This window comes from Moschus berezovskii, chromosome 9 (genome assembly GCF_049115385.1).
Source record: "Moschus berezovskii isolate FMDL1 chromosome 9, NW_MosBer_1.0, whole genome shotgun sequence".
Lineage (NCBI taxonomy): Eukaryota > Metazoa > Chordata > Mammalia > Artiodactyla > Moschidae > Moschus > Moschus berezovskii.
In genome coordinates, this window is record NC_142468.1 from 87,830,497 (window position 1) to 87,852,902 (window position 22,406).

The following is a 22,406-nucleotide window of genomic DNA, read 5'->3' on the forward strand; positions in this document are numbered from 1 at the left end:
CATTTTTACCATAAATGTGAGGGTTTATTTCTGGGCTCTCTATCCTATCCCATTTGCCTATATATCTGCCTTTTATGCTGGTACCAGTGTTTTGATTACTGTAGCTTTGCTGTAAGTTTTGGAATCAGTTAGTGTGAATCATCCAGATTTGTTCTTTTTCAAGACTGTTTTGGCTATTTGGGATGCCTTGAGATTCCATAAATTTTAGGATGGGTTTTTCTATTTCTGTAAAAAATACTACTGGTGACTGTATTAAATCTGTAGATTGCTTTAGTAGTACTGATATATTAAGAATATTAGTCTTCTAATTTATGAACATGGGGTGGGTTTCCATTCATATATGTGATTTTTAATTTGAGAAATGTTTGTAATTTTCACTGTATTAGTCTTTCACAACTTCTTAAGCATTTTACTCTTTTTGATGCTACTGTAAATGGACTGCTTTCTTAATTTTATTTCTGTATTATTCATTGCTATAGAAATTAAGCTAATTTTTGTATCTTGATCTTATATCCTATAAATTTGCAGAATTTATTATTTATTAACTCTAATACTTTGGGGTTTTTGTTTTGTTCTGTTTCAATTTGGTTTGGAATCTCTAGGGTTTTCTATATACAAGATCATGTCACCTATTCTTTGTTTCCAATCTGGATGCCTTTTATTTCTTTTTCTTGCCTGGCTGTTCCAGCTACAGTGTTGAAGCAGGCGTCCTTTTCTTGTTCCAGATCTTAAAGGGAAGACTGTTTCTTATCATTGAATATGGTGTTAACTCTGGGTTTTTCATAAATGCCCTTCATCAGGTTGAAGATATTCCCTTCTATTTCTAGCTTTTCTAGTTTGTTGAATTCTGTCAAATGTTTTTTCTGTGTCTACTGAAATACCATGTGGTTTTGTCTTTATTCTATTAATATGGTATCATATTAATGTAATTTTTTTTTATTCTGAACCAACACTGCATCCTTGGGATATATCCCTCTTTGTCATGGCATACAATCCTTTCTATACATTGCTGGATTTGGTTTACTAGTATTTTGTTGAGAATTTCTGTATATATATTAATAAGGGATATTGCTCTTCAGTTTTTTTTTTTTCTTGTGACATCTTTGTCTGGGCTTGGTTCAGTTCAGTTCAGTCGCTCAGTCGTGTCTGACTCTTTGTGACCCCACGGACTGCAGCACGCCAGGCTTTCCTGTCCATCACCAACTCCCGGAGCTTGCTCAAACTCCTGTCCATCAAGTCGGTGATGCTATCCAACCATCTCATCCTCTCTTGTCCCCTTCTCCTCCTGCCTTCAATCTTTCTCAGCATCAGGGTCTTTTCCAATGAGTCAGTTCTTCACATCAGGTGGCCAAAGTACTGGAGCTTCAGCATAATTTCTTCCAATGAATATTCAGGACTGATTTCCTTTAGGATTGACTGGTTGGATTTCCTTGCAGTCCAAGGGACTCTCAAGAGTCTTCTCCAACACCACAGTTCAAAAGCATCATTCTTCAGCAATGAGCTTTCTTTATGGTCCAACTCTTACATCCATACATGACTAGTGGAAAAACCATAGCTTTGACTAGATGGACCTGCATTGGCTAAGTAACATCTCTGCTTTTTAATATGCTATGTTGGTAATAGCTTTTCTTCCAAGGATCAAGTGTCTTTTAATTTCATGGCTGCTGTCACCATCTGCAGTGATTTTGGCCTAATGCATAGAATGAGTTAGGATGCTGGCTCAGACAGTAAAGCGCCTGCCTATAATGCGGGAGACCCAGGTTTGATCCCTGGGTTGAGAAGATCCCTGGAGAAGGAAATGGCAACCCACTCAAGTACTCTTGCCTGGAAAATCCCATGGAGAATCCTGGTAGGCTACAGTCCATGGGGTTGCAAAGAGTTGGACACGACTGAGCGACTTCACTTTCTTTCTTTCTTTCTTCTTTTTCTTCTACTTTTTTGGTCAGAGTTTATGAAGGATTAGTGTCTTAGTTTGGGCTGCTATAACAGAATACCATAGACTGAGTGGCTTAAATGATGAACAGTTATTCAAGGTGCCAGCAGATGCGGTGTCTGGTGAGAGCACTCTTCCTGGTTTGCAGATAGGTGTCTTCTCCTATTATCCTCACAGTGCTGAGAGAGAGGGATAGTTCTCTTCTTTTCTCTCTTTTTTTTTTGGCTGGCTTGCGGGATCTTAGCTCCCTGACCAAAGGCTGAATCCAGGCTGCAGCAGTGAAAGTGCTGTGTCCTAACCACTGGACTGCCAGGAAATTCCCTCTTATTTTTCTTATGAGGATACTAATCCCATCCTGGAGGCTCCAACCTCCTGATGTAATTACTTTCCAAAAACCATCACATTAGGGCTTCAATATATATGAATTTTGGGGCGTGGGACACAAACATGCAGTCTATAACAAACAGTGTTAATTCTTCTTTAAACATTTAGTAGAATTCACCATCTGGTCCTGAGGGAGAAGATTTTTGATTACTAACACAATCTATTTACTTGTAACAGGTCTATTAAGATTTTCTAACCTTCAGTCAGTTTTATAGTTTATGTCTTTCTAGGAATTTGCTTGTCTCTTTTAGGTTATCTAATTTGTTGATATATAATTATTATAATTCTTATTTCTGTAAGGTCAGTAGGAATTATCCCCCCTTTTATTCCTGATTTCAGTAATTTGAGTCTTCTTTTTCTTAGTCTAGCTTAAAGATTTTTCAATTTTGTTGATCTTTTATTTTTAAAATAAAAATAAATTTGTTTTGGCAGCATTGGGAGGTACAGCATGTGGGATCTTAGTTCCCCAACCAGTGATTCAACCTGTGCCCACTGCCTTGGCAGCGTGGGGTCTTAACCACTGGATTGTCTGGAAATCCCTATTGGTCTTTTTAAAGAACAAACTTTTGATTTCAGTTTTTCCATTAAAAAAATTTTTTTTCCTCTTTTTTCTCTATTTTATTTATTTCCACAAATATTTATTTCCTTCTCTCTGCTTGCTTTGGGTTTAGTTTGCTCTTCCTTTTCTAGTTTCTTAAGGTAGAAACTGCTTTTAATGAGTCTCAAAGTTTTGGTATATTGTGTTTTATTTTCATTTATCTCAAAAGTATTGTCTAATGACTTTTTGGACCAATTTGTTATTGAGGAGTATGTTGTTTAATTTCCATATACTTGTGAATTTCCTATTTTCCTTCTATTATTGGTTTCTCTTTTCCTTGTAGTGTGGTTAGAGAATATACTTTGTATGATTTCCAGCTTTGTAAAAGTGTATTGAGAGACTTCCTTTCTGGCTTACCATCTGGTTTCTTGGACAGTACTCCATGCGCAGTGGAGAAGAGGATGTGTTTTGTTGTTGGTGGAGTGCTCTGTCTAGCTGGTGTACAGTGCTGTTTGAGTCTTCTGTCTCCTTCTGATCTACTGCCTAGTCTGACCCATTACTGAAATATCCAACTATTAATATTTTGGCTGAATGTCTATTTCTCCCTCCAATTCTGCTGGTTTTTACTTCATGTATTTGAGGGCTCTGTTGTTAGCAGCATATATATTATAATTCTTATAAATAATAATTCTTGGTGGATTGTTTCATCCACAATGTCCTTCTTTGACTCTAAATTCTACTTTGTCTGATATTAATATAGTCACTCTAGCCTCCTTGAGTGTTACGTGCATGGAGTATCTTTTCGGATCCTTTTACTTTCTGTTTGTGTCTTTGACTCTAAAGAAGCCAAGCACAATAACTGAGAGAAGAGGATCAGCCGAGACCTCCTAGAGTACATACTTAGCTGCATCTTTTCTGAAACAAGCTTAATGCCATTAGTGATATGACACGATAGTTAAAAGTATAGGATTGGAAATTAAGGCTGACTGGTTCAAATATGGCTCTGTTATTGTTGTGAAGCCCAAGTTCAAATTACTTAACCTCCTGGATCCTCAGCTGCCTCAATAATAATATGGAAATGATAATAGTACCTACCCCATAAGACTTTTGAGAATTATATGAGATAAAGCATGGAAGGTATTTGCTACAATGTAAGACACATAATAAGCCCTCAAAAAATGTTAGCTTTCATTATTTATCATTGTTATTACCAACATGACCAAAATATAAAGGTATCTTTTACATTATATTAAAAGAGAAACCATTCCAATATATTAATATAATCTTATATTAATCTAATTAATACTACCAGTATAAAAACATTTTGAAAACTATACCATGGTATATAAGTATTACATGTTTTATATTATGCTGAATTACCTATATCAATGTTTTCTCTTCCCAGTGCCACCAGTGAGAGAAATAGTATTTCTCTATATAAACTCCTAGGGGAGAAAAGGAATGGAGAAGATATTACTATTCATACATCTGTATATATCTATAAAATTTTTTATGTTAATATAAGCATGAGATATTCTAACAAGTCACCAAACAATATGAATCTGCTTAGAGGAACAATATATTCACTTAAGAGAATGACTTACCTCTGTCTTTTAAAATGAGGACATTTATTCAGTGTGTCTAAAATCTGACTCATTGGTCCATAGACATCATTCATTTTAATGCTTTTTACCATATTTTTCAACAGTTCCTGGTTAAATGAATTATCACCTTTTTGCAATAAATGGACCATTGGATACTTTTGGGCTGTAAAGGAACAAAAGAGCAGATGAACAAAAGTGTTCTGTGTATAAAGCAGAATGTAATTAAGCAGCAACTGATAGCTATTTTAAAAGCTACAAAGCAGTAAAAATAAATTAAGGGCAATAGATAAAAGAACTGAAATCTAAGAATGAAGAAAGAAAAGAAAAAAAAGGAAGAAATAAGACAAACAATGATAAAAGTAAGTTTTTTGTGGCCTCAAATACACAGTAACTAAAAATAGTATTTTCCGTAATACAGCCCCTGGAAGGAATTTTAAATCAGCAGCCTGGGATGGAAACAAAAAAATAGGTAAAAAGAATAGGGACAAGCGATGTGCTAAAAATGGAACTCTACAAAAATAACCCCTCTACCACATACAGAGCATCACTCAAAAAACAAAACCCCGTGACTTCCATAGTAGATAACACTAAAAACATCAAACTTAACACTCACTCTCAAACAAAAGAGTACGATTTTGACCTGTAAGACAAAAAGTAGTATAATAAAAGTCAGTTACACATTAGTTTAGGCTATTTAAAGCAAGCAGAGAGTACTCTTATATGAAGGAAATGGGCATTCTATGACAGCACTTACTATGTGCATTCCAGAGGATGTACAAGGGCTGTCCTGGATCCTGATGTAATTTCATATTGTCCCACAACATCTGTATTAAAACATATTTACTGTCTTCAGACATACAGTGGCGAGGAATCTGTGTTGAAGAATAAAAAACAATACTCATTAATGATATTTACATGATAATGTTTTGTAAATATTTCATAAAGATCCTGAAAAATATTTTTTAGGATGTATGTGTGCAAAAGAAAAAAGAGCAGAAAAACCATTGGTTTGTGTGCATTTTATACCCTACTGAAGGGAGATGACCTGAGCTGAGAAGTGAGTGGTCCCTAAAGTCGCAGATTTAACAAAGTACTAAGATCATGAAGAGACAGTCTTGACCACCTTTCGACTGAGGCTCCACAGAAAGATAATTCCAGAAGCCCCATTCTCCAACATTTCAAGACCCTAGCACAGATCCTCTGACTGAGTTAACCTCTCAGTCACTCCTTCACTGACAATCCAAACACACGCACAGTGATGAAGTGCAAGAAGAGAGGACACAAAGCTCCTAAACTGAGACACCTTGCCATTTAACGGCAGTGAAAGCTTTGAAAAAGAAAAAAAAAAAATGCAAGTGAACATACAAAAAACTACCTAAATTTTAAATGAAAATTTAGATGAATGAAGAGAAGGGTAGCTAGAACATGACTGCAATGTGAATTACAGACGTCCTCGTGAAGTGTTAGGCTTGTTCTTTAAGGAGGTATGAGGCATCAGTGGGGCCAACTCACAAAATCATCTTAGAAGAGTCATTTACAGTTTATTCTTGAGGCTATAACAAAAAGCCAAGCCCATTTTGTATAAACTTTTATAAGAAGTCCAAAAAACATGACTGTCTTACTGCTGAACTGCAAGAAGAAAAATTATTTACAACAATTTTATTGATTCAGATGGTTATTAAAAATATTGAGCATAAAATTACTTTGTCATTAGGAATATGCAAACATTGCAGTGGTGATAGTAGCACCGAATTTTAGATAATTCTTACTCTCGTACCTTTGAATACTTGTTACAATGCTCAGAAGAAAGAATCAATCCCGGTAAATTACTGGGTAAGTCAAGACGTCTAAAATACCACACCAGGTTCCAAAAAACAATTGGATGATGGTCCACAAAGTCTGCCACTGTTATTGCACGATCACCTTCATTTTCCAATAAGCTTTCAAGTTCCTTCCATACCACTAATGGACTAAGATATGGAACAGTGACAGGATCTGGACTTGGGAGGTGCCATTCTAATCCTAAAGAATCCTGTTGAGCAAATAAAAACTGTAAACAGCAAATACAAGATGATGACAATCTTTTTTTATATGCCTGTCGATGACTTCTACATAATTAAAAATTTAATTGTATAATATAACAAGATATCCTTCTTAATAATAATAAAATTGAAGCTTCTGAGGCTATTTAGTACAAGGGGAACAAAATCAAATGCAAATTATCAATATCCAAACTGTAAAAAACACCGAAATACGTACTGCAGCGCCTTGTAAAGTAGTTGGCAGGCTGCCTGTAGGAACGAGCTTCTGCCCTCCAATGTCTTCCTTATCCAAGGTGCCATAAGTACTAACACTCCTGGCCATTGGAAATATCGGACATTTTGACATAGCTGCTTTTGATCTATCAGCAGGGATCTGAATACTTCGGGCACATGTATTTTCCAGCGGCTTAGATTTGCTTGGGTATTAAAAAAGGAAAAAAAGCATATCATTCTCTAGATTTATTTCATCTGACCACGTTCTCTTTAGAATCAGAGCTGCAGGTAGCAAAGTGAAACAAAGCAAAGATGTAATCTGGCTTTGGCTTGGGAAAAGGGATACAGTAGCCTAGTTATGTTAAATTTCCGTTTTATCCAGTAAACTTTAAATATAAGCCATTCATTTATTCAAAACATTTAGTGGACAACTTTTACTGAGCAACCACAGTAGGCCCAGGGATACAAAGCAGAAACAACAGGCACCTATTCCTCAGGAGTCAGAACTAGTGGGAGACAGTCAAAGAAAAGACTACAGCAGACCTGTGATGAAAGAATGCACACACCCAGACTTGCAGTTTTGTAGTCTAAGCAATCATGATCAAAGCTGGCTAGCAGGTCACGCTAGCCTGCCAGGACCACGTATGCATTTTCCTCTGCACATGCAGTTACCAATGTGACTTCTTCTGCCCAGCTCTATTTGTTGCATTTGGCACTTCTCCAAAATGGAGATGATACTAGCCTTTGTTCTAAGCACAGATTTACTTGTATTAGGCTTACTATATAATTCTTAGTTTGATTTTTACAGTTCATCTAACAGCTCCAAATGTTTTCTTAGATTATTAAATATTCCTAAGTAGAAAATTAAACACTACAAAGTAGAAATATGTTAGTACTGACTTAACTTCTCAAGAGAGAGATAAAAGAAAGATGTTCATTACAAACTTCAAGTGTGCTACAGAATTTTCACCTTTAAAATAATAGTAAACATTATCATACGTGAAGTATACAGCTTAAACTTTGGGGATTCTTGAAGTATAGACTATTTTTTCAGTATTTCTTTATGGCTACACTGCGTCTTTGTTGCTGTGCGAGGGCTTTCTCCAGCTGTGGTGAGTGGGGACTGCTCTCTAGTTGCGGGGCACAGGCTTCTCATTGCGGTGGCCTCTCTCGTTGTGGAGCGTGAGCTCTAGACTGTGGGGCTCAGCAGCTGTAGTGCACGGGCTTAGCTACCCTGCGGCATGTGGGATCTTTTCAGATCAGGGATCAAACCCGTGTCCCTCGCATTGGTAAGCAGATTCTTAACCACTGGACCACCAGGGAAGTCCATAAAGCATAAACTATTAACTGTTGAAACATTTAGATTATTAGAGAATTTCAATATTATTTTAATTAGGAATAAGAATTTAAGATAATAAATATATTATATATAGGGATTTAAATCTTAAAATGGTCAGCTAATTTTTCTGTCATAAATGGAAATGTATATGTTGTTAACATATAGTTCCACATAATCATAATTACCTATTCAGATCAAAACTCCCTTGAACAGAGAGAAGAGATGTGTCAAGACCAGAGGTTGATGTTGAGATGCAAGACTGCCTTGTCTGACTTGAAAAGGAGGATGGAAAATGTATATTTTCTGTAGATGGGCTTGACTTCAAAAAGTATCTGTAATGTGAAAGAAAGGAGCTTTTTGAGAAAAGAGTCTAGGAAACATGATCCTTAAACGTGAAGGAAAAAAAAAAAACGTAAATCATTACTTTCCAGGTCGTCTTAAATCTCTTATCTCTATATTCAGAAAGGGCAAGAAAAGATTGCCACAAAACGGGCAGGTAGTATTGAGATTTGAGTCATCTGCTGTCCAGCCAGCCATGATTTCCTCATCGTGGACCAGACAATCACAGGTTTTACACCGAGAGCAGCTTGAGATAAGGACCTATGGGAGAAAACAGCACTTTATAAAGTAAGCTAGTGAGTGCATAAAATTATTTCAATTAATAAGTCTACTGGAAAACTAAAATTCAGAATGATTTGGAAGTTACAAACAAAAAAATGGATTATTATCATTACATTATATTATACACTCATCTTTAACTATTTCAGCTAAGTCTATTCCAAAATTTTTCCCTGGAAGGGAAACTTGCATTTAAGTCAGCATCTTTACCATTATAATTATGTACTATAAAATGTGCCAAGATTTTATTTGGCTTCCCAGGTGGTACTAATGGTAAAGAACCCGCCGACCAATGCAGGAAACATAAGAGATGTGGGTTCAATCACTGGGTTGGGAAGATCCCCTGGAGAAGGGAATGGCAACCCACTTCAGGATTCTTGCCTGGAGAAACCCATGGACAGAGGGGTCTGGAGGGCTACAGCCTACAAGGTTGCAAACAGTTGGACACGACTGGAGACTTAGCATAGCACACACACAAATATACACACACAATTTTATTAATGGAAAACTAAACCCAAGCATTCATCTGTTAATACACAAAATAGGTACTGGTAATTCCATGTTATAGATCTGTGCTACTCCAAGTGTGGTCACCAGAGAAGAGCTGGTCTACAAACTCTTACTGGCTTGTGATAAGCTAAGTAAAGAAACTGAGATGAGGCTCTGGGGACCTTTAAAGTAACCAGTCATTCCTACAACAGCTAAGTTGGTGATCAACAGATTTTAGAAGAGTATCAGCCATGACAGATTGGAAATTAAAAACGGCAACAACCAAAAAACCCCTGGTCTTTCATTATAGACAGTTTAAGAAGCATTGCTAGAGAGAAATGTAAATACTGTTGTCATTACATTAATAAAATATACAATTCTGAAGCCATCAGAATCTCTGTAAATTGCAACATTGGTGTTCATCATTTATTTCCAACTGCATGCAAATTTATTTTTCAAATTTGTGCAAATTAGTGTGAAATAGCAACACTCACAAATGTATTTGGAAGCAATTTTTGCACAAAAATTAGGGGAAATTTTTAAAGTATAAAAGTAAAACCTTTTCACTGTAAGAAAATGGGATATAGCAGCATATCCAGCAGGTATCTATCTTAGACTGATACAAAGAATGAAAAACACGATGGAAAAAGTGGACACAAATGCAAAACCACTCCCGGTATCCTCATCCAAAAAGTGTGCTTACACAGTGAAACTAGTTAAACATGTTTAAGAAGCGAAATAACTATTGAAAGAGGACATACATAAAACAAGGGTCAAACATAAATGCTGAAAATAAAAGTGCTATCAAAGTATTGAACTTTTCTAAACAGAAAAAGTCATAGACATTTTAAGTTTATTCAGGTGTAATATACATTTTGAAATTTTCAGATGCCATACATTTAATCACTCTACCAGAGACTATCAATATTTAAGAAATTTTATTAAGTAGCACATGAAGATATTCTTTTGATTAAAATTGTACCTCCATTGCATAGTTCTGGAAGATATTTGTATTACTCGTGTTGCAGGAAGATGCCACCTCTGATTTCCCAGGTAAGGCAAACTTGGATAAGGATCCTGTTCATTATTAAAAAACAAACAGCAAAACCATTAAAATTAATAAGAAAGAATGTGAGAATCTCTCACTCTCATAAATTCTCTGGTAAAATGTCAAACTGTCCTATTTAAAATTTAAGAAAAAACACATAAATAATGAAAAATGTTTTTCAAGTGTGCATTTGTCTTTTGCGTATACACCTAAGGAAATGTGTTTTAATTCATTACTCACTTATTAAGCACGTTGCATGTACAGGCTAGAAAGTATACTGGTTGTTTGTAATTACTATTTGCAAAATAGTAAGTTTCTATTCTTACATGTTTAAGATATAAGAAAGTGTTTAGTTCTAAGGTTTAAAAAGTATAAAACAGCTGATCTTATTTCAGATCATGAAAAGAATTACTGGCAACTTTATGCCTTGTAAGACTCTTTAAACTCTGTAAGAGTAATCTTGCTCTTAAGCACTAGGGAAGAGTTTCCAAGTGTATTCTTAAGAGCAAAGAGATATGACTAGGTATTAAAATGACAACAACAAAACATGAGAATAGTTTTGTGGTCAAGTCGATTGCTGACAGTGGCGATATCTAGTTAGGAAAACTGGAGGTAATCTATACTTCTATACTTTTTTCTTTGTAGTTACTATATTTTATGAATGAACACTGGTATTTTTAAAAGGTATTAAAACAAGGTAACGGTATAAACTAGCGGTTCCAAGAAATAGAGAGGACAGGAGAACATGAAATACCACCATGGGGATGCAAGCAGCATAATCCAGACTAATGATCCAACTGCTTCAGCAAATAAATCACAAGAGGAAAAAAGCTCTAGACCTTCCGTTAACCCAAGCCCCTGCCTCACAGAGATGCAGAGAGAGCTGAAGCCTCACATCATCCTAGATGCTTAGAAATGGTCGCATCTGCAGTTCTTTCTTGATGGTCTCCCAATGACCTTCTGTAACTCCGCCTCCCTCTGCTAAAGCTAGTGCAAAATTGCTCTCTATAAGTCTCGACTAACTCAATCATTCATGCTGGCAGTCCACCTTTTGTATCTAATCAATTGACAGCATTGAATATTCTTTTTAGCAAAGTGAATCAGGATGTGAGGTTATCTTATTTACTTAGCTCAATAAACTCTTCTTGTATGTTAGAAAAAAATAAGAGGGGGGAGCTAATCACCTGATTATATGACAAGGGGGGGAAAATACAGGGAATGAAGATGAGAGGGAGTTAATAGACGTCAAACAAATGCAACAAACAGACCTGTCTGGGTCTCAACTTGAACAAACCATCAAAGAGTTTTATGAGATAGTTGTGAAAATTTAAACTATGTATATATTTTATATATTATGTAATAAACCTTGACACATTAAGAAATATGATGTTACAATTTTGTTTTAAAAAATGAATACTTCACAAAAGATAGATACTGTGAAAAGTGAAAGTTGCTCAGTTGTGTCCGACTCTGCGACTTCATAGACTATACAGTCCATGGAATTCTCCAGGCCAGAATACTGGAGTGGGTAGCCTTTCCCTTCTTCAGGGGATTTTTCCAACCCAGGATCAAAGCCAGGTCTCCTACACTGCAGGCAGATTCTTTACTAACTGAGCTATCCTCTAAGGTCTAAAGAGCTTCCCTTGTGGCTCAGTTGGTAAAGAATCCGCCTGCAATGCAGGAGAGCTGGGTTCAATCCCTGGGCTGGAAAGATCCCCTGGAGAAGGGAAAGGCTACCCGCCCCAGTATTCTGGCCTGGCGAATTCCATGGACTGTATATAGTCCATGGGGTTGCAAAGAGTTGGACAGGACTAAGTGATTGTATGAGTCACTGAGTCATCCTTACACACTGTATGAGTCCACAAAAATGTTAAAAAAATGGCTGGCCACAGTGTTAAGATAATGCTCCCCTGCACAGGGAGTGGTGAGTAGATCTGGGCATGAGGGGGGGTCTGGACACTGTTCTTGACCTGTTATCTTAACCTGACGCTGGTTATTCAGTTGTTCTCAATGTGTCACATGGATAGGATTTACACACATAAAAATGTACACAGTACATGTGTAACAGAGTAAATAATAAATTTCTTAAATTAAGTAACTTTAATAAACAGTTAAAAGATTAATTGATTAATTAATTAAATTAAAACGTTAAAGTCCTTATGTTTCAGAAATACACGCTGAAGTATTTATGAATAAAATTGTATATTGTTTGGGATTTACTTTAAAATAATTCAGTGGGGCAGGAAAAAATATTGGCAGCAGAAGACAGAGGGGATAAGATAAAACAAGACTGGCCATTTGTTGATAACTGTTGACGTTATATGAAGGATACATGGGAGTTTGCTGTGCTATTCCTTCTACTTTTGTGATTGTTTGAATACTTCCACAATAAAAGCTTTTTAAAATAGTAAAGATGCAAATTTAAAAAATATCATAATGCGTTCATTCCTCACATCATATACCAGGATAAATTTCAAATGGATTAAATATCTAAATCAGGAGTCAAATCTACTTTTGTATGATCACAAGAATGATTTTTACATTTTAAAAGCACTGTTAAATATATATATATAGCCCACAAAATTTAAAACTATTTACAATATGGCCCTTTAGAGAAAAAGTCTGCTGATCCCAGAAAATGTTAAAGGGGAAATGAGAGAGGTATTGAAGAAAGTAGTAGTGAACCTAGGGGAAGGGAAAATCTTTTCCAATGACTCAAAATCCAGAATAGGGCAAAAACTGATAATTTTAATGATACAAAATTAAAAACTTTTATGTGGGGGAAGAAAACCCCAAAATTTGACACACTTGGAAAAAGTATCTGCCACTGATATAGAAGACAAAGGATTAATTCCCTAATATAAAAAAGAGCTATTAAAACTTAAAAAAAAAAGGTGGTGGGGGGACCAACAAGTGAAAATCAAATGTAGGCAAAAGACAGAAATACAAATAGTTCCTGAATGTACAAATAGATTCGCAATTTACAAAATAAATGCAAATGAAAATTAATTGAAATACACTCTTCACCTATCAGATGGCAAAAATCCAAAAGTGTGCTAACATATTTTCTTCACAAGGCTGTTGGGAAATAGGTATTTGTCTACACTACCTGTGGGAATACAAAAGTGTATACCCCTGAGGAAGGAACTTGGCAATGTCACTTTAAGGAAGAACTTGGAAGCATCTTCTAAAGCTACCCTGGCATATGTGCGTCACAGCATTACTCATAACAGTTAAAGGCTGAGAATTTAAAGTCCATCAACAGAGAAGTGGTTAAAATAAACTGATCCAGTACACATGATGAACAGTGCAACCTTACAAATGAAAGAGGGACAATGCTATGTGATGATATGAAATGTTCTTCAGAATATGGTGTTAAGTGAAAAAAGCAAGTAACAGTTAATTGTTTAACAGTTATGTTACCTTTTGAGTAAGAAGACAAGGAGATATTAAGAACACACAAATACAACACACATGCTTTTAAAAAAGTGAATTTGTTTAAAAAAGCAACAATGAAAGAATAAATAAAAAATGAACAGAAATGGCTACCTCTAGGGCCAAGGAGAACACAAGCTGAGGGACAAGGATGGAAGCTAGAGTTACCGGAAAGGGCCTTGGTTCTCTATTGCTTTGAGCCATGCAAATCTTTTACAAAATTAAGACAGAAAGGGGAAAAATGCAGTATGACAGAAGAGTTTGTACAAACCTTCTAAAGAGGCAGAACTTTCCAGGCTTGTTCTGCTGAAATCAACTCCCTTAGTCCCTGAAGTGGCACTTATCTCCTGAGAAGTGGCTCCTTCCAACTCAGGGCAGACATCTTCATCTGTTAAAGAGGTAGATTCAGAATCCTGGGCTCCCACTGAAGAAAGACTGGTACGGTCAGAACTTTGATCCTAAGGACATAATTATAAGCTTAATTTCCCTCATATTTAAAGTTATTTAAAAGGTCACTTCTAAGGCAGAGGAAATGCCTAATTACTCAGATGATCAATTAATCAACATTATAACTTCTAGGGGGGAAAAAAAACAACCAATTTCAAAAGGGCATCCTCATTTGGACAAACATGAGCTGGAGATCAATTTTTACGGCAGCATTTCTTAGTTAGATCAAAGCAGATACCTGTTAGATAACTGCTAACTTTAAGCCTTTGTTTGTTAATTTTCTTCCCTGCAAATCCCAGTCCAGGATGCTGCTGCTAAGTCACTTCAGTCGTGTCCGACTCTGTGCGACCCCATAGATGGAAGCCCACCAGGCTCCAGTCCAGGATACCACCAGAAAATTACATTTTATTCTCTTTTATTTGTTCATATTTTATTCTTTTCCATAGCAATCCAGGTTATTATTCCTGGATCCCATGAAAGTTATTGTGCAGCCTGGGTACTACTATAATCTCTTGGAGAATGTTGTGGTATTGTTTTAGCAGGTAGTCAACTGAGTTATGTTCAGCTTGTAATTTGTGTTTTGATTTTTGCAGGTGGTGATTTAATACTCAGTTTAATTCTCTAAGCCTTGTCCTCCATGCTGGTCTGCATCTATGCGATGTACGTGTAAGCTCAAGGGTGAGGCAGATACTTGTGCAGGACACACACAGAATCAGGAATCCTTCTTTCACAGCTTCCCCTCATGCTCTCGTGCCCACAGAGACCCTTCCCTGGTTCCTCTGTCCAGGAAATATGGGGATTCTCCTTAAGTTTTAGCTGCCAGGATGCCAGGCCACACTGTGACTGGGACCTGCTCTTGGGGCAAAGATGCATCAGAAAGAAAATGGGAAATTTTCTCCACAATCTGCTTTTATTTTCCAGAATCCTTAGATAGTTGCTATTTTGTATTTTGTCTGGAGTTGTTAGTTGTAAGTTGAGAGATGGGTTTTAGTGGCCTTATGTTACCACAGTGGAACTAAAATTTTCACCCAAATTTTTAAAGAATATTTTTGCTGGGTACAGAAAAACATGTTGGCGGCATTTTCTTTCAGTACTCTGATCAATATGTTTTTCCAGTGTTTTTTGACATCACTTTCTGTTCAGAAGACAACTGTCAGTTTTCTTATTGTTGCTCTTTTAAAGAAATTAATGCTTTATTTGAGAAACTGACTTCCAAATTACTTTTATGTGTTTTTAAGTCATAAAGAGCATCCAAGAAAAAAACATATAGTTTTCATAGGAATAAGGACAAAAAAATGGGGTTGATGACTGCCCCAAATGATATTTCCTAAAGGAAAAAAATGTAATATTTAACTTTTTTTTTTGAGGCAGGGTAAGTGAACTACATACATCATAAATACAATTTTCTTACTTTACAAGGAGGAAGGACTATGATCCTGTTTTTGATGCATATTAAATACAAAGTCCACTGTTGTGATCAAGATGAGACAAAGATCATTCTTCCAACACTTCAGTTCTCATGAAAAGAAATCCAAAGGTCTGTTGAATTCACCTTTTTGATTCATGTACTGCCTGTACGTTCTCTTCTGAGACACATTTATGGCACAGGCATTTACAGAGCCATCCACCTTTTTCCCTTTCGTGGAGTCAAAGGAGGCAAATCCCATTAACGTCATCATTTCTATTCCTTTCTGTTTTGCCCTCTGTCTTCCTCAGTTATCCGACATTCTTTTCTCTTTGTTTCTTCTCATCTCTTCTTTCAGTTGAGAAGGGGAAGGAGACGTGGATCTATGTCGTCTTGGGGACCTGGAACGCCTTCTGTGCGGGGAGCGAGAGCGGCTTCTCTGATCTCGCTCCCAGGACCGGGACCTTTGCCTGCGTTCTCTTTCCCAGGATGTGGACAGGGACCATCTAAGCTCCCTCTGTGGGGAGCGGCTGTGGCTGCGACCCATTTGGAATCCTCCTTCAGTACAAGTCGCCCCGGAAACGTATTGTTGCTCTTTTGAAGGTAATATATCTCTTTTCTTTGGCTCCTTTTAAGATTTTAACATTAGATGCCTATGGCTTTTTTTTTTTTTTTTTGGGCACTTATTCTGCCTGACATTCATATATCTGCTAAATAGGTGAGTTGACATCTTTAATCACTTTTGGAAAACTCGCAGCAATTAGCTTTTAAAATTTTCTTTCTACCCCATTCTTTCTTCTTCTGGAACTCAATTACATCAATGTTAGGCAGTTCCACTAAACCGCACATTCTTTCCAGTATTTCCCTCTTTTTTTTATGTCTATACTTCCGTGTGGATATTTTCTACTACCTCCCATCAAGTTCACTAATCTTTCTTCTCCTGTGTTTTGTCTGCTGTTAAATCCAACAACTGTATTCTTAATTTCATATCTTATTCACTTCTAGAATTTACACTGGTTCTTTTCAATAGATGATTATCTGGGGAAATTTTCCATCTTTCCAGCTTTTTTTTTAACCCTTTCCTCTATTTTCTTGGACATATTGCAATTACTTCCAAGTACCTCGCTAATTCACTTATTCAGACCACCTGAAGGTCTGTTTCCTCCACCATCTGCTTTTCCTTTGTTTTTAGTTATGGGTCTTGTCTCTCAGAGTAGCTGTGTTTTTTCTTTTGGCTACACTGGGTCTTCACTAATGGTGCGTGGACTTCTCTTGCTGTGCAGCACAGGATCTAGACTATGTAGGCTCTCTACTTGCAGCACACGGGCTTAGTTGCTCCGTGGCATGGGGGAATCTTAGTTTCTCAACCAGGAATGGAACCCATGTCCCCCACATTGGAAGAAAGAACCACTGGACCACCAGGGAAGTCTGTCAGTATAGATATTTTTAATTGAATAACAGAATATAAAAAACTACACAGAAAAAACTAACTCCAGTTCATGTTCTGTTCCTCTGGAAAGGACACACTTTTTCCTGTTAAAGCAAAGGCTGATTGGTTTGATCTAATCACAGATTGAGCTGAGTCCAGCACAGGTTGCAGTTTTGGTCAAGTGCAGTCTACCTTTGGTTTGCTCATGTTCCTAAGGCATAGCTCTGCAAGAATTTGAACTAAGGGCCTGGTGTGTGTACCAAAGATTCCCTGTCCCCAATCCCCTCAGCTCTCAGCAGTTAAATTATTGTATCCCCAGCACCATAAAATTTCTGAGAACTATTTTTTATCAGAGACTTATTGCTTACCTTTTCATACTCCTGTTTTATGCATTATTTAGAAAATGTCTTGAAAGAAAAAAAACTTGTGCATCTGAGGACTCTCAAATTTGTAAAAGGGACAGATATTTTTGTCTCTCCAGTTCCACAAGATCCCCAAAGTCCTGCTGGCCTCCTCACCTCTCCAAAGTCCTCTGATGAGACAAAGCCTGAATCTGCAACCTTTTACTCTGTGCTCAGAATAAGCAAATACCCTCATGGAAAAAAGTAGCTGTAGGACTTCAGCTCATCTCTGCAGTTCTCCTCTCTAGAATCTTGCCCGTCTATTTTCTAGTTGTTTTAGCAGTTCTCTGATGACTTTAAGCAAGTACTTAAGTGTACCCACTCCAGTATTCTGGCCTGGAGAATTCCATAGACTGCATAGTCCATGGGGTTGCAAAGAGTCAGATGTGACTTTCACTTCACTTCTATATTTCATCTAGCTTTTTGCTTTGGGAGGTAGGTGGGTGTATCACAAGGTACTCCATTCTAACCAGGAAGAAAAATCCTATGCCTAGCTAGTAATTTTTGAAGGCAATAAATAATGAAGCTCAGTAAGCATTTTTATTCCAGCTACAAATCACTTTCTTTCAAAACTGAACTACAAATATAACCTTAGTTGGTGAATTCTTTCCTTTTGAAGTTATTATTCAAGTTCAAATTCTGATACTTACAAACCTTATGCATCCCAAGAGTCCTTTCTGTAAAGCTGTATTTTAGGAGAATGGTAAAAACACATCTTTGCAAGTAAGGGACTTCTGGTGGTAGAGGAGGGTAAAAGGAAATGTAGAAAATACTAATAAACCTACCTTCGATGATGTGGTGTACATGGTGAATCTTGAATACCATTTGCTTGCTTTCTCTGCAACTCCTTTTCCAGCAGTGAACATACTGTTTCTTAGAACATCTAGTTTAGGTACTAGTAGTGTATCTAAATTAAATGAAGGTGATGAATGGGCTAATGCATCTTGAGATTCTTCCCTAAATGGACAAGTAGGTGAGAAGGCTGGAGAAGACCAGAGTCTATCCCTTGGCCTGTCCTCATTCTTTGAGTAACTTTTAGATTTGGTAAGTCTCACTGGTCTGGGAGAATTAGGAGGCAGGCTAGACCTTCTGCATGCCTTGACCAACGTTGGACTTTTCTTAGTGGTGACTTTATCATCACAGGCCCGTTGTAAATCGATGCTTGGTGTTCGACTTGTCAAAGGACTGCTCATGTTATTCATATACATCTCAATTTCTTCAGCTAAATCCCGCCTAGCAGATGGTGTTGAAACACTTTTGCTATCATCCTCCTCCTCTTCCTCCTCCTCTTTTTGCTGCTGTTCAGTCTCAGCAACCAAAAGTGAGAGGGGATCAAATCCTGTGGCAACATCAGTTTTTTCAAAAGGTTTTATTGAAAAGCTGCTGTTCAAGCGTTGACTCCTCTTGGGATTTTGTGGAACAATGTACCTCGCTTTTGAAATATCTGTTTCATTGTCTAAGTCTTCTAAGTCAAAAATAACAGGAGAATCCACTTTATCTGCCAAACAATTAGAACCATCAAAAGGTATATCATCATCACTCGATTCCTTTTCTACACTGTCTCTCTTTGATCTTAAAGATGGCTTTCCAATATTAAGACTATTTGGTCTTGTGTTTTTTGAGATTACATTTGAAAGAATTTTTGCATCAGCTCCTAATTTTCCAACCATATCTCCAGGGTTTGCTTCCTGGTTAATTCTATTGAGCATAAGTCCCATAAGTACTCCTCCGCTAAGATTGTGGTTTCTATTTGTCCAGGACATTTGCTGCTGCAAATTAGGCTCATTGTCACTTTTATGTCTTTTCCTGAAGCATCTACTTTGAATGTTTCCTGTTTCATTTGTATCCTCAAAAGATGATATTAAGAGCGGCTCAGATGTGCTTTCTAAAAAACAAAAAAAGTGCTTTTAGCCGTGAAAAATGTAATATGCAAATATAAGCTGTCTTAAATATTTAAGATACCAGTAATAAAAATGATAACAGCAAGAATTTATCAAGTACCTGCTATTTCACAGATGCTATACTAGGCAGTTTATTTACATTATCCACCATAATCATTCTAACATCCTTACGGGTGGAGGAAAAGCTTATACTCAAGACAGATTAATTATCTAGCCTAAAGTTACCTAGCCCTTAAGTGACAGAACTGGGATTCAAATCAAATATGAAGGGTATGCTCTGAGATATAAGGATGTACTACTTTTTAAAATTTATAAGACTAATATTTACCCTTGGTATATTTATAATAACAACAATAATAATGAATTTATGTCCATTTCACCTAACTGATTAAATAACAATGGTTATACAATTGTGGTTGTGCTAGATAATCTTAAGATTCTGAGTCTTCTGCCTATAAAAAGAAAAATAAAACCCAAAACACTAAGCCAAACCAAAGACAGCTATGTGAGCTTTATAAATAAAACTTATTTTTAAAACTCTAAATTCTCATGACCATAGATGTGGCTAAATAATTTTACTTTTTCTTTACATATTGATTCAAGTTTATAATACTTGAATGTGAACAGCCACTTTCTATTCAGAAACACTGTTCGCTGCTTTTAACCAGAAGCAGAAATCAAGACTTGATCACTTTAATTGTCCTTATTATATGGGAGTCTCCTAAAGCATTAGTCTAGGTATAGTATTGTCAACTACTCTTTTTACATGTTTTATACAACAGAATTAGCTCTCTATAACCAGGCAATTACTAAAAGTGTGCCTTTTTTCCTGTCATATGATACAAATTCAGGCAACAGGATGGGAGATAAAAGGGACTACTGCTGCTGCTGCTGCTGCTGCTGCTAAGTCACTTCAGTCGTGTCCGACTCTGTGTGACCCCATAGACGGCAGCCCACGAGGCTCCGCCATCCCTGGGATTCTCCAGGCAAGAACACTGGAGTGGGTTGCCATTTCCTTCTCCAATGCGTAAAAGTGAAAAATGAAAGTGAAGTTGCTCAGTCGTGTCCGACTCTTTGCGACCCCATGGACTGCAGCCTACCAGGCTCCTCTATCCATGGGACTCTCCAGGCAAGAGTACTGGAGTGGCTTGCCATTGCCTTCTCCGAAAAGGGACTACTAGAGACCTTAAAAGCCTACAAACTAGTACTGTTTAATAAACATATATTAATAGCATTAACAAGGAAAACAGTATAGTAGAGAGGTAAAGTATATTCTTTTTTTTTCTATATCAGCTTATGATTAAGAATATAAGAAACCAAGAATACACTTTCTTCTAATATTCTGGGAAACTTTCTACTGGACAGGTTATATATTATCAAAGACCTGGAGGAATCTTATAAGCCAAAGATAAAATCGAGAACTGCATTTAAATAGATGAGCAAGGGTTCCTTCACAAAGTAAGAACTATGCAAATAGCCTAAAGACAAATAAAGCTGGTTAGCCAATTATACCAGGGGTCGGCAAACTGCACCACTGAGCCAACTCCAGTCTGTGGACTGTTTTTATAGAGTCTCAAATGGTATTAACATTTTAAGAGTTGTACGCATCACGCACATAAAGAACAGGCAATTGGATTTCCCAGTGGTGCAGTGGTTAAGAATCCACCTGCCAATGCATGGGACGCAGGTTTGATTCCTGGTCTGCAAAGATCCCGTATGCCACAGAGCAAGTAAGCTTGTGTGCTACAACTACTGAGCCTGTGCTCTAGAGCCCGGGGAGCTGCAACTACAGAAGCTCAGATGCCCTGGAGCCTGTGCTCTGCAATAGGAGAAGCCACCACCATAAGAAGCCTACGCACTGCAACGAGAGCGTAACCCCCACTTGCCACAACTAGAGGAAGCCTGTGCACAGCAACGAAGAGTCAGTGCACTTCAACAAAGACCCAGCATAGCCAAAAATAATAATAAATTAAAAAAATACTAGGCAATAGAGACTGTATATGGTCTGAAAAGCAAAAATATTTACTGTTTGGCCATTTACAGAATAGTTTATCTGATCCTAAGTTGATATACACGCTAAATTCTACCAGACGAGGCTGGATGCTGCTCTAGCCCAGGGATTGCCCTTCTTTAGATCTGTGAATAAGCTGTAATCCCTTCCTACTATAGTCTTGACACACTGCTTCCCACTGCTTGGAATGCTCCCTTTCAATTTCTCCTTCAGAACTCCTGTGTGCTCAGTTGCTCAGTCGTGTCCAACTCCTTGTGGACTCAAGCACACCAGACTCCTGTTTATGGGATCGTCCAGGCAAGAATACTAGAATGTGTTGCCATTTCCTCCTCCAGGGCATCTTCCCAACCCAGGAATTGAACTTGTGTCTCCTATATCTCCTGCATCAGTAGGCAGATTCTTTACCAGTAAGTCACCTGGGAAGCCCACATCCTCATTAATTTTCTATTCATTTTTCAGATGTCAGCTCAAAAACCATATTATCAAGGAAGCTTTCTTGACCGATGTCCCCTAAATCCAGGATAGCCTCTTTATTACATGCTCTGTCCCTTCTTGACAGTATTTAATATCAGGGTGTTTTCACATTTACTTGATTATTTGATTAATGTTTTCTCATCCCGTCCATGTGTTTCTCTATGAAGTCAGGGACCACGTTTATTTTTTATTCTTTACTATATCCTAGGTGGCACCTGGCATATGGTAGCAGATAATAGGTGTGCAAAAAAAAAAAAAAAAATCGCTGAATGAATACTGTCTTCTGGGAAACAACTGCAGCCAACAGACCGACCCAGAAAATAACACAGCATAATATATTACAATATGACATGTTATAGCTGAATGTAGTAGCTAAAGATAAAAGCTAAAACACACTTAAGGCAGAATTAGGCCTAAAAACATATTTCAAAGTATGTTTTCAAGTTTACAGTATGTTTCACTTCAGAGTAAATTTTTTTGTGCTTGAACTCCCAGTAATTCAATATGCATTTATCAAAATGTTAACATTTCTGGGCTTCCCTGGTGGCTCAGTGGTAAAGAAGCTGCCTACCAATGGAGGAGATTTGGGTTTGATCCCTGTCCTGAAAGATTCACACACTGCGGAGCAACTAAGCTTAGGTGCTGCAGCTACTCAGCCTGTGTTCTAGACCCCAGGAGCCATACTACTGAAGTCC

At 37.2% G+C, this 22,406-nt stretch overlaps 1 protein-coding gene across 6 annotated transcripts in view; it reads right to left on the reverse strand.

Annotated features, from left to right (window-relative positions):
• Window positions 1–22,406, reverse strand: part of DENND4A (DENN domain containing 4A) — a 137,525-nt gene that overhangs the window by 4,618 nt on the left and 110,501 nt on the right. For all 6 annotated transcript variants that reach the window (XM_088839919.1, XM_055437287.2, XM_055437286.2 and 3 more), the window contains 10 exons: window positions 18,111–19,210; window positions 13,915–14,101; window positions 10,143–10,237; window positions 8,478–8,653; window positions 8,239–8,385; window positions 6,719–6,917; window positions 6,237–6,491; window positions 5,214–5,331; window positions 4,460–4,622; window positions 4,236–4,300 (listed from right to left, as the gene is read on the reverse strand). In XM_088839919.1, the coding sequence (XP_088696045.1) occupies window positions 4,236–4,300; window positions 4,460–4,622; window positions 5,214–5,331; window positions 6,237–6,491; window positions 6,719–6,917; window positions 8,239–8,385; window positions 8,478–8,653; window positions 10,143–10,237; window positions 13,915–14,101; window positions 18,111–19,210 (2,505 nt within the window). The remainder of the gene's footprint in view (window positions 1–4,235; window positions 4,301–4,459; window positions 4,623–5,213; window positions 5,332–6,236; window positions 6,492–6,718; window positions 6,918–8,238; window positions 8,386–8,477; window positions 8,654–10,142; window positions 10,238–13,914; window positions 14,102–18,110; window positions 19,211–22,406) is intronic.